Source organism: Ruditapes philippinarum, unplaced genomic scaffold (assembly GCF_026571515.1).
Source record: "Ruditapes philippinarum isolate M1 unplaced genomic scaffold, ASM2657151v2 ctg2803_1_1_1_1, whole genome shotgun sequence".
In the NCBI taxonomy this organism is placed as follows: Eukaryota; Metazoa; Mollusca; class Bivalvia; order Venerida; family Veneridae; genus Ruditapes; species Ruditapes philippinarum.
Window position 1 is genome coordinate 131,033 of NW_026853955.1, and position 14,067 is coordinate 145,099.

The following is a 14,067-nucleotide window of genomic DNA, read 5'->3' on the forward strand; positions in this document are numbered from 1 at the left end:
ATTGTAGATGATGTACTTTTAAAATCTCTGTTCTGGTCTGTTTCTGAAAAATTGATGAAGTGTATTGTGCAAATTGTTCCTTTTGCGCACCTAAACGGTCGCTTCATTTAGCTAATCTCTGAGACACATCACAAATTTCGGACAAAATTTAGTATAATTTACATACATAAACACAATTTATAAGGCATTTTATATATTTCTAAGATAATGAATATACTCTTTTAATCATTTGAATTGAATAATTACTGCATTTGTGTGTTGAATATAAACTATACAATCAACGCTTAGGAAGTATTTTTTACACGATTGCGTTGAGTTTATAAATTTTATCTGATAAAGTAAGCAAAACTTTTTACAAATCAAATGCGTGTTCCTTTATAGCTGGCATTATTAGTATTGCGCAGCACGCTCAGAAGATCAGTTTTAAAAATTTAATTATCGTTATCTGTTTTAATCCAGAACATTCCTTATTTGCAATTTAAAACTAGATATAAGTAATTCGAAAGTATCCATTGACATTCTCCATTCATAAAAAATAAAATATTGCGAAGAAATGTTTGCAGATGATAAATAAATTGAATACTCCAGTTATATATTCGACAATTCAGTGAAAAAATGTTAAAACGTGACAGATTTAAGGTAAGATTTATTTATTAATGATTAAACTGAAACACAATTTCGTTTAAATCTGAAAATTTACTATTTAAGTTGTTTTGACACTACATTTATGATGTTCTCTCTGACAACGAAGATGTGGAAAAAACGACTTATTTCAATTGTTGTACCTTTCGTTATGTTTATGAAAACTAACATTTAGGTGGTTTTCAATAGAAAAACTTCTTTTTTCATAATAATGATACAGATTATATATTCTCTGACTTCTAACATTATTTTTACCAACAATTTAGATAAGAAAAGTGTCAATGAGCCAAAAGCCATACGTACGGTGTAGTCTTTCAACTTTTGAGTGTGCCCATAAATGAACGCTATTTAATAAAGCTTTCTTTTTTCAATTCCAATTATAAGTACACAGACGGACGACTGAACACAATCGATCTACTTGCGCATATTTTTTAAAAAAAAAACTTTCTCAGATCTTTATCATTTGATGTTCCCGAGTGCATTAAAGGAGTTTTGTGATTTGATAAGTTTTTGCAGAATTATAAAATTTAGACTTTTTAAGCTACTGAACTCCTACGGTAGTTGTTTCTGATTTAAAAGAAGAAATAACTCGTACGGTGCCATTGTCATCAAATGCACTGAATCATACAGGATTTAGCGATACGTTTTCTTTATGTTGTTTTTTTTCTTCTTTTTTTTTGTGAAAACAAAGTTCTGTTTTCACATACTTAATATACAAGAAAATACTTCCTTTTCCTTGTTGATCTGGTTTATCATATTTTATTCCTTGTGCAATTGCTCCTATGGTCTTTATTAACTCAACCGAAACTTCATGGAAAACATTATCATCAATTATACATTGTTATCTTATTTAACCGAAAAACTGTGTTGTGATTTGTTTCCCTCTCTGTATTATTCTTTTTTCATAATATCCTTAATATTGTTTCTTGTATTGATAATTCGTAGTTTGCGGTTTTAAAATCTGAGCATGTATATGTAGAAAAATGGTAAAAAATCTAAAATAAGACATGTTTGAGATCTGCCAAATAGACGGACATGCTTACTTTTTCTTACGTGGAATCGAAAAAGAGTTGACTTTTCTTTCAATGTTTTTTTTATTTCATGGCATCCATAGAAAGCCTGGCCCCGTGTTCACTAACAAAAGATCAGGATCAGGATCAAGTGATCCTGATTTTATTTTCATTGTTTTATGTTACTAAAATTAATCATGCTTTCCTAGAATTAAATGGTAGATATTCAAAGTGTAAAAAATTGCTGATTTGCAAAGAAACCAAACTATTTTGGGATAAAATCAACAATTAACAAAACAAATACAAAAATATTCAGATCAAAATAAGGATCAATTTTAGGATCAGGATCAATATCTGGATCAACTGTAAAATGCCCGTATCTTGCAAAAATGACAATAAATTTATTCTAAAATTTCATGAACTTGCTATTGCAAGTCTAGTTTTATCAAATTAATATTATATAATCTATGAGGATAAAAATGAAGAATATTAGAGTTTTTAAATTTGATCCTGATCTTGATCCTGATACTAAAATCTTTGTGAACACGGGGCCTGGGTTTTATCTGTAAAATAAAATCAACATCACTAACAATAATTAAGCTAGTCAGAGTGAAAGTGACATCGCTTTGACATACTTTTGTTGTCAGCTATATGGACTGTAAATCTTTGTTCGGAAGCGTTCACATAACAGTTGTATTCTGACGTCAATCTTTTCACGTGTGCTCCCCGCGCTTCAAAAAGCAGACGAAGGATTATCATTGTACTTATTACGCATACACAATTCGGGGTTTTTTTTTTGTTGTAGTTTTTTGTGTGTGAATATGCCATTTACATGATCCTGAATCTTCATTGCCATATATTACATTTTCATTACTTAAATACATGTGCTCTTCTTTTGGAGGAAATAAAGATATTTTTTATTTAATATTTTCCTTTTTTTGAATTGTTTAATGCGGCAACCAATGTTACATTAAATCATACAATTTGTACTTTTGGTTTCTAAAACAATAAAAGATAGCAGATGATTTTATTTCCGGTTAAAAAATTTTGGTTTGCGGGGAAATGTTTCCTTCTTTAAGAGTCTGTCTATTTGTGAATAAATAACATAACGGTATGTTGTTCTTTTTTAAGAGTCTGTCTATTTGTGAATAAATAACATAACGGTATGTTGTTCTTTTTTGTCCTTTATTTTATATAAGATGCTTGTACCATATGTTTTTATATAAATGTGAATTAATAACATAACGGTATGTTGTTTGTTTTGTCCTTTATTTTTGATTAGATGCTTTTACCATATGTTTTTATAATTTACCTAAAAAACTGTTTTTCAGAAATGAGGAAACTCTTAAAAAATATATAATAATTATCATCATTTAAAAAAAATGTTTACTATTGCTCATTGTTAAGAAACAAATAATAACATTCAGGTTATAAATTAAACAAGCAAAATAATTGTTTCTAATCAAAATGTTTTTTTATATGTATAAAAATGTAACCCTTCCCCACCGACTTTAAACACTTATTTGACCATTTTTCTATGTAAAATGCCTTATTCAAAATATCCCTAAAATTTATCACAATGTGGGACTGTTTTCAAAGTTTGCCTAAATTTTAAACGTATATTTATTAATCTTGCAAAATATAAAATACTTTTACCGTGTAGTTTTTATTTTATCAAACTTTGATATTGTCTGGTACCATCTATGCTAATAAAGTTGGCAATATAAGATGTGTGAAGTTGGCGGCCTAGCGGCCCAGCGGTCTGGCGGCGTGAAGTTGGCGGCCTAACGACCCAGCGGCCTTTCGGCGTGAAGTTGCCGGCCTAGCGACCCAGCGGCCTGGCGGCGTGAAGTTGGTGGTTGTTATGTTATAAAAACAATAAAAACGGCAGTTAATGATGTTCTGAGGACAATCCTTGTTATTTTAAGTTATGTAAAGGATATATAAAAAGAAAAAAAAATCACTTTGAGAAAAAGTTTTATTTAAAAAGCCGGAAATTTTTACAGTTTTAGAAATGTTATAAATGAGATAAAAACGGGACATAATGAAGTTATTAAGACTATTCTTGATATTTAAAGGTATATAAAAAGAAAAAAATCACTTTGAGAGATTTTTTATTCTATCATTTTTTGTGAAGTTGGCGGCCCAGCGGCCTGACGACCAATTATTTGAATGTTGTAGAAATGTTATTTCAACAATAAAACGGCATTTAATGAAGTTTTAAAGACAATTCTTGTTATTTAAAGGAAATATAAAAAAGAAAAAAATCACTTTGAGAATTTTTTTTTTATTTGATCATTTTTGTGAAGTTGGCGGCCTGGCGGCCCAGCGGCCTGACGGCAAAAAATTTTAATGTTGTAGAAATGTTAGTTAAACAATAAAACTGCATTTAATGAAGTTTTTTAAGGCAATTCTGTTACATAAAAGATATATAAAAAGAAAATATCACATTGAGAAAACTTTTTTATTTTATCATTTTTTGTGACGTTGGTGGCCTTGTCGCCCAGCGGCGTAAAATTCACGGTTATAGACATGTTAAAAAAAGAAATGGTATTAAATAAAGTTCTTGTTATTTAAAAGATATATAAACAAAGGAGATGTGTGAAGTTGGCGGCCCAGCGGCCTGGCGGTGTGAAGTTGGCGGCCAGCGGCCCAGCGGCCAAAAAATAATGTTACAGAAATGTTATCTAACAATAAAACGGCATTTAATGAAGTTCTAAAGACGCTGACTTCACAAAATATGATTAAATAAAAAAAATCTCAAAGTGATTTTTTTCTTTTTATATATCCTTTAAATAATAAGAAATGTCTTCAGAACTTCATTAAATGCCGTTTCATTGTTAAAATAACATTTCTGCAACATTAATTTTTGGCCGCCAGCCGCTAGGCCGCCAACTTCACGCCGCCAGCTGCTAGACCGCTGGCCGCCAACTTCACGCCACCAGGCCGCCAACTTCACGCCGCCATGCCGCTGGGCCGCCAACTTCACACATCTAAACAAAGGATCAATTTGGGAGATCTTTTATCATTTTTGAGAAGGTAGCGGCCTGAACTTGTCATATATATGGCTAGCCTGGGATTCAGGCGTTGATATTTTTTGCATATTCATATCATTATTTCATACTTATTTGTGTTTTTGATAATATCGATTTGCCGACTGGAACACAGGCTAATATATGGTGTACAATTTCTGTAAGAAATATGAATGGTCCTTAATTATAGGGAGACACAGGCAAAATTTTCATTTCTTAGTTTTTAATTTTTCATTTATTATTCTGTAAATGCCCTCAAAATGAATACTTTAGACAGTCAAAAGAACAAAACTTTTCTCCATATAAAGAATGAAATGGTGGTTTCCTAACTTGACCCGCGTGGGTCAGGTTAGAGCGCTAGCATTTCACAAAAGTTGTCAAAATGAACTCTGGAAAACTCTTGAAACGTTAAAGAACATGTCAAATGAATGACTTAGGCTTGTATCAATCATATAATATCAACAATATCTGTTATTGTAACTTCAGGGTTTGTTCAAGTCACCTGACTTGTTTTAAACTATTTGGTGATTCTACTGGCGTCTAAATTTTGTTCAACATATTATATGTTATTTTGGTTTTGGAGTGATATATGTGGATATATTACCTGCTAAGATTTTATATCACCCGAGCCGTTAGGCGAGGGTGATATTTTATCTTGGCAGGTAATATATCCACATATATCACTCCAAAACCAAAATAATAATTTTATTACCCTTCCCCTGCCGAGTTTAGACGATTTTTTAAAAAATCATTGCTGTTTCACATGAAACTTCGAAATAAGATACCCTTTAGGGTACCCCTTCATCACAACATGACGTCACATAAATACATGACGTATTTTTTCCCGTACCTAACGAATGTAAACAAGAGAAAAGGAGTAGTCTATTGAACGCAATTTTTTGTAATTAATATCAAGCTTTCACAAGATCATATTTGTTTTCAATAAATACTGATGAGAATATGTATCATTACTCTACTTTGGTAAATATTTATCATTTGACAGTTAAAAAGTGCTTGTAAATCGGAATTTACACCGCGTAAAATCGAACCGTACGCACATCACCTCAGCGCATGTTGTTTACAACGTTGGGTACCCAACGGGGAAATTTAGTGTGTATATTACCCGTCTGGCTCGGTTATATCAATTTCTTTCGGGTGATCAATATCCAATCAAAAAGGCGGAACAAATCTGGAAGGGTAATAAATAGATATATTTACGCTTCAAACCCAAAATATATAGAATTTAAAAAGAAATTCAAGCTGAAACTACCAGAAAAGTAATTTTAGCGTGATTTGAGTACATAAGACCATTTTGATATTTTTGTCATTATTTTGCCTGAATATCCCTTTAATGAAGTTTTAAACATTTTATTTTTGGTTCCAATCCAATTTATTCTCCCCGTCCAAACAATGAGTATAGGTCAGGTAATCATCCTTTACTAACCTTACAAAAATTTTTGCTTACACATTTATTAACAATAACTCATGATTATAGCATAAGGTTATGAGCATACACGAAATGATTATCTCCTTGTTATTGGATGAGAAAAAAATGGATAAAAGGTTCGGATTCCGATTGCTAGCACAAGTGTAAATAAGTCGATATTGGGGTGAAAAAATCGTTCCCAGGTTATATTGAATGTTTTCATGTTGTCATTTTAACGCTTTTATTTGTTTAGGTTCAATACGCGATCTTGAAAATTTTAAGAATTGATTTGTATTAACATTTGTATATGTTGTATTTTGCGAGTAAATGTATATAGTTGTTTAATTTATTATCATGAAATACATGTTTGTCAATATATCGTTCTTGCTATTAATGTATTTAAAAGTGTTGTTTATACGGACATTCCCAGACTAAATTACAGTATCTCTGGAGCGGGAGATGGGTGTCGTGACCCAATTACTATTCCAGAATTAGAATATGTGACCCAATGTTTAGGAGTCCACTGCTGTATCCATTGACCGCTGACACCGCAAGCTTTATGTTACTAAAGTACTCCTGCTTCGTCATAGATATTAATGTGGATCATATATATAGAAGTAAAAAAAATAGATGCTACAAATGTAAGATATATAACACTTGAAAATTCAACATGAGCACAAAACTCGCTTAAGATGGACACATAGAGATTTATGCCAAATGTGCTCCTACATTCATGAACTTCTTATAGATATAAATATAAATAGATATTATTTTGATCTCCAAATTGAAGAAACAGCATTATCACCCAGAAATTTCCATCACTACCATCCACAGTTAGTACAAGTTCAGTTCAAAATATACATTACTATCTATTTTTTACTTGCGTAACAGTAATGCTCAATTTTTTAGCAAGCCCTTTGTATATGCTCTTCGAGCTCGTAATAAGTTTATTTTTTGTGTTGTGCAAAATGACATGGTGAGCTTTTGTGATCGCTTTTCGTCCTGCCTCCGTCCGTAAACTTTTACTTTAAACAATATCTCCTTATAAACGGCTAAGCCAATTTCATCCAAACTCCACAGGAATGTTCCTTTGGTAGTCAACTTTTAAAATTGTTCAAAGAATTTAATTCTAAGGAGAACTATTGTTGCCATGGCAACCGAAAGAAAAAACTTAAAATATCTACGTTTAGAAAACCGAAAGAGCTAGAGCTTAAATATTTGGCATGAAACATCATCTATTCAGTGTCTACCAAAATTGTTCGAATAAATGCCCTGGGGTCAAAATTGGCCCGGCCCCAGGGGATCATTGATTTTCCTTATATGTATATAGTAAAACGTAAAAATCTTCTTTTAAAAAGCCCAAATAGCTAGAGCTTAGATATAAAGCATAAAACATCTTCTAGTTAATGTCTACCAAGTTTGTTCAAATAAAAATCCTGGGGTCAAAATTGGCCCCGCCCTAGGGGATCATTGTTTTTCCCTTTATGTATATAGTAAACATTAAAACAAAATCTTTTAAAAAACCCTAAGAGCTAGAGCTAAGATATTTAGCATGAAACATCTTCTCATGGGTGTCTACCATTTTTGTTTAAATAAGGGCCCTTGGGTTAAAATTAGCCCCGCCCCGGGGATCATTGATTTTCCTTATATGTATATAGTAAAAACTAATATATAAACTCATATATACCCCCCACTAAATTTTGTTATGGTGATATTAAAAGTTTTATGCTACGTTGATTTAGAAGACGTTTTTTAAGTTTTACTGTCTACTCATGAGATGCAAAACGCATTACTATATTTACAGTATAAGGTTAAGTTTCTGAATTTTTCTGTTCTTCAGGCTCCCCAACTGTTAGTGCATTCCTTAGACATGAAACGAGATTATTAGGAGTAATCCTTTATTTTAAATTTATATATCATTCAGGTTGACATGACAGCTAAAAAGGCATGGTTGTTTATAAAGGATCTGACGAGAAATAAGCCCCTTACACAGGTTGGTGGCATTGGACCATATAATGCGCAAAGTCTTACCAATCAAGGCTTTACCAATGTATGTACAATTGGTTATTTATTTTATGCTTTTCAGTGGATTACTGATTTATCCGTGAAAATTATATTTGATAATTTCGCAGTGAAAATTATCGAAACATAATTTCACACTTTTCAATGACGAAACTACTTTTTAAAGATTTTCCCCATGTGGTACCTCAATTTTATTTTTGCTGACAATTCTGACAATGTCAGGCTGTTTAAAGAAAAGCAAAACTGAAATTGATAAATAACTTTAATGTCAAAAGTAATAAAAAGAAGAAAACTTACTTCTTTTCATTTAAATTCCAATCACCAAATTTCTTCTCTAAATTTTATTGTTTCATTTTTGCAATCTGAAAAATACATTTCTTCCACATGCAAAACTGCTCTTGATGACATTTGGGCATATTAAAGTATCCTACGAGCAATAACTGCCGTATGCTTTATGAAAACTTGAAAAGCAATGACAGCTATCCCCGTAGAATATGTAAACAACCCAGCGTTCCTGACTGAGCCAGCCTTTGATTAGTTTGAAGTTTTCCATCTTCCTTGCTGCTATTTGAATGATTTCACATCTGTCAACACTTATTTTTTGTCTGTTACAATCCTCAAATAAGTTTTCTTTCTTTTAAAAAGGTGTATTACTAACAAATCCAAATGATATCCGTCTGAATCAAACACAATTATTTTCCTCCCGTGAAATACACAACTTTAAAAGATGGCTGCCGCTTACATTTAACAAAGCCAGGTCTAATATAAATTCGCAGTAAGTAACGGAAATATGGATGGATGGTTGGACTTTTACTCCTACAACAATTGTTTGTATTAATTATTAAAACAAGCGATCATTCATATTTTTTTTAATAAAATGAATAATTTCACCGTCATTTAAAGTTGATTGTGGAACTAATTTTTTAGGCTCAAGACTTCTTGTATTTAATGATAAATTCCGACTAAATGGGGCTCTCAATGGGGAAAAAGATTTTAATATTAACGTTAATATTATGGAAATTTCGTTTTAACTTGTTTTTAAGCATAAAATAAAAAGAAAATTTGTTTGGTTGTTGTGTAAGATGTAATTTTATTTCATCTCGTGAACTTTAAAAACAGTATTCTCACTCGTGGCTACGCCACTCGTGAGAATACTGTTTTTAAAGCCCACTCGATGAAATAAAATTTCATCTTACACACAAATAAACAAATATCCTCTATATAATACCATATAACATTATATATAAATATAATAATAAATAAAAGTATATACTCGTATATTTATTACATATATAAAAAAGCAAAAAACACAGTCCATGGTTTAACTTATTTAATTATTTGCCAATCGGTTTCTCTTTTGATCATCAGGGCAAATGTGACGTCGCATACTAACGACCGTGGTTAAAGTTTTTGTGCAGTAAAAATATATTTTCTGAATTTTTTTTTCAGTTAGTTTTAAGACAATGTTCCTTATTAAATAATAAAAAACGCTAAAACGTGCCGTGATTTAGCGCAAGAATCACATTGGCAGTAACAAAAGTTATCATAAGAACTCCAGGTATCACAAGAACTCGGGACATTTGAAAAATCGGGTATAAATTTGTTAGCCGGGGCTTTATGTTTGCAATTTTGTATTATCATTAGGTAATTATGTATGGCAAGGATGATGACTTAAATAAACAGGTCGATACTTGCGAATTGGCAAATAATTTGAATATTTTACTCAAAACTACCAGATTTTAAGCAAGAGGCGATGAAAAATGGACTATGAATTAGTTTTTGCCACATAATACAATATGCAAGGCAAGCTTAATCATTAAAGTTTAATTAAGCACCTAAAACTCACTTTTTAAAGATGAAAAATCACCATTTTTGACGAGTGTTTTTGCAATATATACAATAGTTTTCCGACGAACTCCGTGACAGTTATCGCAAGAACTCCTTGACAAGTTATCATAAGAACTCCATCCCTCGTGTAACACTTCCTCCCCCAAGGATAGCAAAGCTCTAGTTACATGGAAACGTAACGTCTTTAGAATAATTGATTAACGTATCAATTTTTATCGTGGACCCTGTGACGAAATTTGAAGAGCACTCTCTATTTTCGATAACATTAATGTCAGGTTTGGTAATACCCTATATAAACAGATCATAGGAATTCCTATGGGTACTCATAGGAATAGAAGCATTTAATAACACAAATTGATGATTTTTCATTTTAAATAATTTATATTTGGATCAAATGGTGTTTAATATCTATCCCAATGACCTTCCATTGAAAAACAAGAACAAATTTTTGAAACTTCAGTACATGTACATTGTTTTTGGATCTTCATATTACTGACAACAACAAAACTATTCATACGTAAGTCTATGATAAGAGAGATGACAGTAAATCATCCACACTTAGAATGCAACATCTTACGGTGTATATGTATCTCAGTTTATCAGATTTGCTAGGGCTTGTAGCCACGCAAACGATTTTAACGAACGGACTATTTTCATTACCAGCAAGCTGCTTAAACAAAGCTACCGCTATCATAAATTAAAATATCTTACTTAACTGTATAATTGTAATTACGATTCAATTTAACAATTTAATAGCGATTTAAAAACTCTTCTTGCGACTAAGGATATAAGCAAGCCTGATCTTTTTAAGTATATGATTTACCAACTTCGTAAGATCGTGTGTCATGGTAATGTTTCTACTTTCTTTACTAACTAACTAGTAATTTGAACGTATCATCTTTGTTATTGAAGGGATAGACTTCAAATTTCAAATTGTCTTCTACAAAATAAAAGAAATATCATTTTCATTTTCATTGAAATTGTCACAGCCATGCTTATAATGTGGTGAAAAAGTTATGTCATAATTAATTTCTTCATAATTTTGTATTCCAGTACTGCTTCAGTATTTAATTAGTCGAGCGAGCTGTCTCTTCTGACAGCTCGTATTTTTAACGTCATGTGACCTGGTTTTTATCCGAGATGTCCAATTACTGGGGCAAACTTACCCTGAATTGACTATCCAAACAGCTGATGCTGAGCCCAAACATACCCCGACCGAGACTTTTTGAATTCATTTAAAGGTTAACTAATATATGTATGAGCATTTTGATGAAGATCAAATTAAAAGTGTAGCCTCTAGTGTGTTAACAAGTTATGATACACTTCAGACGACACACGTTTTTTCAGGTGAGCTCAAAAGTTCTTGTAACAATTGTTTGACACTGGCTGTACTTTTGTAGTTTTAAAACCAAACCACTTTATTAGCTATAACCCAATCGCAAATGTTCGGCCCTTTCAGTCAGTCTTCAGGTAAGGACCTCAAACACAATAGTATGAATACATAGAACGGATACGGTACTTCAGTCTAACCTATGCTAGGAAACTAAACATGTAAACAAGTAGTAATTTAATGCTGGGAGTTGTTGACAACTTTTTAAGAAATGTCAACCTAAAATAAGTAAATTCATAGATATAAAAGTAAACAATGCATTATATTTATATATTTATAATTAAGATACTAGAAACCGAAAGTACAAAATGTCATGCCTGATTTGTTTAAAATTGTACATTGTCCTTAATAGGCCATGTTAGATAGGGTTTTTTGATGTTAGAAAGGATACGATTTAATTTTTTCAGCATAAAAATGAGAAACAATATGCAAACCATAGTTCTTGAATAACGATCGCCTTGAACAAGTTTAATCAATTATTAACTCTTATCTTTCAGACAAGGTTACATTAGTTGCAGGGGAAATTATTTGAGCATCTTTTGTTAACTGTCCAACAGGAAATTTACAAGCACAATCTCTTTTCTGTTCACTTTGTGGTGAAGAAGAATTTATAGTTTTCCTGGCAAGTTCAATGTAAATCAATTGAATGTCATGGCAATTGGGACTCTGCATCAAAATAATGTCTTTCAACAACTTTGAAAGCTTTTGTTCCCTAAGAACGTACATATACAGTAAAACTGAAACATGTACTGGCTTAATATTTGACAAATTTTCAAAAGATTTCTTAAAATATTTTACTGTAAATGCAACCACAACCAAGGTTTTCCTTTTGCCATGTTAACTTTACAGTACAGGTCAAACTTGTGCAAATGTCTCATTACACAATGAAAAATGAACGCCATTGTTTAGAGGTATCAAACAACTATGAAGATTGATACCATTAAAGTAATAAAGTTCTAAAGGTTTTATAATTTAACCTCTTCATTCCTAGGGAAAGCTGATTTGGCCAAGGGGTCATGTTTTTCAAGTATTTCGCTAATGATTCAAAAATATTTTTTTAAGTTTTCACTCTAGTGTAATCTATATGACAAACACATAAAGTAAAACGAAAACATATCGTTATCACAGGCCAATCACATCGCAAAAAGTCGAGCTTTTAATTCTTTTCGTAAAAAGAAATGACCCATGAGGTTGATTCAAATGTGACCAAGACCACCCTTGGTCATAATTTGAACAAACATGGTAGACAACTAAACAATGCCATAAACCAAATATCGAAGCTCTAGGCTAAAGGGTTTGAGAGTAAAGTAATATTAATTGCTGTCTCAAGAGACTTCAGTTCAAAAACCAAGTACCGCAAAGACGGGACTAATGTGATAATTTGTTAAAACTTGGTTGTATTTCCCCGATCATGGTAAGAACAACTTTAAATCATTCTGGAAACAGTTAGTTAAAAGTTATTTACTACACAAATTTCAATCTCCAACGTTTCGAGGGGTTAAAACCCTCTTTTTCAAAACAAAAAAAAACAACAACAAAACAGTAACTCTTGAAAAAGAGGGGTTTAACCCCTTGAAACGTTGGAAATTGAAAAGTTTGTGTAGTACATGTAGATAATTAAGAACAACTTTGTTTTGTTGTTCACTTTACTAAGCTAGAAATATCTCAGCTCTATAACTTGCAGTTTATAAAGAGGATATTTGTTTGTTTTGCATGTAAGATTGAAATATAATTTCACTGAGTGAACACCAGATGCAATATTTTCACGAGTGGCGTAGCCACGAGTGAAAATATAATAGCTGGTGTTCACGAATGAAATATATTTCAATCTTATATGTAAAACAAATAAATTTTCTTTTTATTTCATGCTTTTTAAGTGATTCTAAGTATTTTTTATTGATTTTGCCGCGTAACGTCGTGCATTCTCCTATGTGACGTCATCACATCATTACGTCACATCATCAATTTTGAAATATAGTTCTGTTAAATTTCTCTAATTTTGTTACATTTTTAACATGATGTATGGTGACATCGACTTTCTCTTCCTTAAGAAGCACAATTTACGTATGACGGCATTTATTTCTGCCTGTTATTCCATTTAGTTATGATTTTCTTTTCATCCGCATTCGGATATAGTCCGGCTACAGTGAAAATTATATTTTATAAATTTCACTAGTGGTTTATCAGAATATAATCATCTGATATATTACAATAAAACACTGGAAAGCATGAAATAAAGAGTAGTCAATATCTAAAGGTTCTTCTAAGTAAATGAAGCTATGTTAAATCAAGTTACCCCTAGAACAAACAAATTTTGATCTTGTGGTTTAGGCATTGTTGTTTGCGACATTTTTTTGAAAGTTTTTCCTTTATGTAATTTTATCTTAAAGGACACCAGGGGGCATTGGGGTTTAGAAGAAAAAAATATTTTTAAGGTTGTTCTTTTATCATAAAATACAAAATTAAAAAACAGCTACAACGAGCTAAAGTTTGTTAAAACGGTCTCAATATAAAAATATAAACAAATTTAAAGGTCTGATATACAATGATACACACCAAATATAACTAGAGCTATCACTGAAAGAAAGTTCAACCAGCAACCTTGACTTTTTGAAAAATAAGGGTCTGAAGCAAACTTTGAACTCAACCTACATGTATAACTTATGAAGTTTCAACTTTGTACAAACAATTATTTAA

General features: G+C 31.5%; 1 protein-coding gene across 1 annotated transcript; it reads left to right on the top strand.

The window, feature by feature from the left end:
• Nucleotides 1-270: 270 nt before the first annotated feature.
• Nucleotides 271-8,160, top strand: LOC132738493 (uncharacterized; the record flags this gene model as incomplete). The annotated part of the gene is given in 2 exon segments (XM_060725995.1): nt 271-639; nt 8,035-8,160. Coding segments are annotated over 2 exon segments (150 nt in total), but the record flags the coding sequence as incomplete, so codon positions are not given.
• Between the last annotated feature and the right edge of the window lie 5,907 nt (nt 8,161-14,067).